This window comes from Ictalurus punctatus, chromosome 26, assembly GCF_001660625.3.
Source record: "Ictalurus punctatus breed USDA103 chromosome 26, Coco_2.0, whole genome shotgun sequence".
Lineage (NCBI taxonomy): Eukaryota > Metazoa > Chordata > Actinopteri > Siluriformes > Ictaluridae > Ictalurus > Ictalurus punctatus.
In genome coordinates, this window is record NC_030441.2 from 19742122 (window position 1) to 19744621 (window position 2500).

General features: G+C 34.8%; 1 protein-coding gene across 1 annotated transcript in view; it reads left to right on the forward strand.

The window, feature by feature from the left end:
• LOC108258736 (proto-oncogene vav) overlaps positions 1–2500 on the forward strand; it is a 26376-nt gene that overhangs the window by 830 nt on the left and 23046 nt on the right. Inside the window, exons 1-2 of the mRNA XM_017457599.3 lie at positions 1–452; positions 1169–1285. The exon at positions 1–452 is cut by the window's left edge and continues 830 nt beyond it. Of these exons, the coding sequence (XP_017313088.1) occupies positions 366–452; positions 1169–1285 (204 nt within the window). The 5' untranslated portion in view covers positions 1–365. The remainder of the gene's footprint in view (positions 453–1168; positions 1286–2500) is intronic.

Genomic DNA, 2500 nt, shown 5'->3' on the forward strand with positions numbered 1-2500 from the left:
GTTCTCAAAGTTATTTAAGTCTGTTTCAGATCTTTTATTTTTCAGAGCTTAGTGGGTTTGGTGTGTTTCTGAGAATTCTTATAGTCGGTATTTTAAAAGCTTATTTGGAAGGAATTTAGATGTTTGAGAAGTAATAGTGAATATTTTTTTTTTTGCTTTTCAGAAGTAAATTTGGTGATTTTATTTTTTATTTTTGCATTTATTCTCGTATTTATTGTTTTGTTTTATTTATTTTGAATCGATTTGGATTCTGGCAGATTATTTGATTATTAAGCTACTAAACAGGTTATTTTTTTATAGATTATTAGAAGATTATTAGAAGATTATTAGAAGATTATTAGAAGGTTATTTTGACAGTTTGTATTATGGAGTTGTGGAGGCAGTGCGCATCGTGGCTGATTCAATGCCGAGTTCTTCCTGAGAACCACAGAGTGACCTGGGACAGCGCACAGGTGTGTATCTGTGTGTGTGTGTGTGTGTGTGTGTGTGTGTGTTGTCCCCTAGATAATTCTACTGTACTCTTTGTTTAAAATGCTGTTTTACACCATCGCCAGCTGAAATCCTTGGTTCTGATTGGCCCACAGAAACCAGAGTGTGTTACTTTCTCCTATCAGGACGTGAAAATATTTAACATAAACATCATTGTAAAAAAATGATCATCCATAGCAACAAACATAGAAAGTGTCAGAAAATCAGGATGATCCGATACCCAGCATCAGCGCCAGTATCAGAACCGGGCCGATACCAGACCAAAAAGAAATAAATAAACGGATCTGTCTGAAAAGATGTCGGATCGTGTGATGGTTGGAATTTGGAATAGAAATGTATTTTCGGAACTGGAAATGTTTACTATGTATTGCCTTCTTTTCCTTTAGTCCTCAATTTTATACACTTTATATTTCATCAGATTTATTCTGTTTACAATGTGAGTGATTTTTGTGTGAACTGTGAATAGCAGCAGTTAAAAACACTTTAAATCTCCGCAGTTTTTAAAGATAACAGTATGAGATATTAATTATTCGAGTATTAAGATCTGAGAATCAACATCGGGGGGAAAAGTGGCATCGTGCCTCCTCTAGTCCTTATAACGGTGTTTGGATTGTTCTCATGTAGATTTAGGTGTATTTACTGTGTGTGTGTGTGTGTGTGTGTGTGTGTGTGTGTGTAGGTGTGTGAGTTAGCCCAGGCACTCAGAGATGGAGTTCTTCTGTGTCACCTGCTGAATAATCTCCTCCCTCACTCCGTCAACCTGCGGGAGATCAACCTGCGTCCCCAGATGTCTCAGGTACCGTGTGTGTGTGTGTGTGTGTGTGTGTGTGTGTGTGAATGTAAATATTTTCATCATGTTTAATCACTTCCATTCCTAATGGTCTGGTCCCTTTGGGACACCGCAGGTAGAAATGATCGCATCAGTAGGTGTTTTTTTTGGATGTTATTGATAAATTGCTTCTTAAACTTTTATGACCTTCTAGTAATAAAACAACACATAAAAATTAAAGAGTTGAATTAGCATTAAAGATGTCCACAGTGGTAGGTTTATGTGGTCATTTCTGTCCTCTCGCGACCGCTTTACCCGAAACGTAACGACTTCAATTAAGGTTTTAAGCTCCGCCCACTCGCTGCCGTCACGCTCTGCCGTATATATCCCCCCCCCCCCCCCCCAAAAAAAAAAAAAAAAAAACGTTAAATTTCCTTCTTTATGTGTCGGATTTCTTTATAATCCAAGCTATGGTTTTAGATGAACTGCATGAATGGATTTGTGTTAGATTGGATACTGAAAAATTGCATAAATATCACTTTATTAAATTAAATAATAAAATTAAAAAAGAAAACGGTTCTCAGGAGAGAGTCTTGACAGTGAAATAAACATTAATACTAAAATTAAAATTAAACCGAGGATTAGAGTTCATTAAATAAACCTTCATTTACATGAATAAATGCACATTATGAAAAAAAAAATGCTTAAAACACTTAAAACATCGCCAATTAACTTCCAGAGATTAATTCATTGTGAACGTGTGTTTAAAGTTACACCTGGAGTGTTTTACCTTAATAGCTGGAAGTTGTTCATTTTCTAATCTAAAGCTCTGTATTCTTGAAACAAAACAAACAACCAAACAATAGTTTTAATAAAATTAGAAACAGTAGGACAGTAATGTGGATATGAAGGGAAAAGATACATTTGCTTAATTTGCATAATCATGATGCATATTCATATGTTCTAGCATTTTCAATGAAGGTAAAAGTAAAGCCATTAATTAACGGCTTAATCGTTAAAAAAAATTAAACAACGAGGGATTTAAAAGAAAGAATTGGCCCGGAGGCCATTTTAGAGTCCGACTGCTATGTGCGTGTTTTTTTTTAATGACATTTAAATGACATTGCAAAGAAAAGCGTTACAGTTATTCATTCGTTATTCTAGTTATCATAAATGTAATTAACTGAATGGACGGATTTATATAATGTAAATATAATGTAAATAACGTCAGCTCGGATGAAT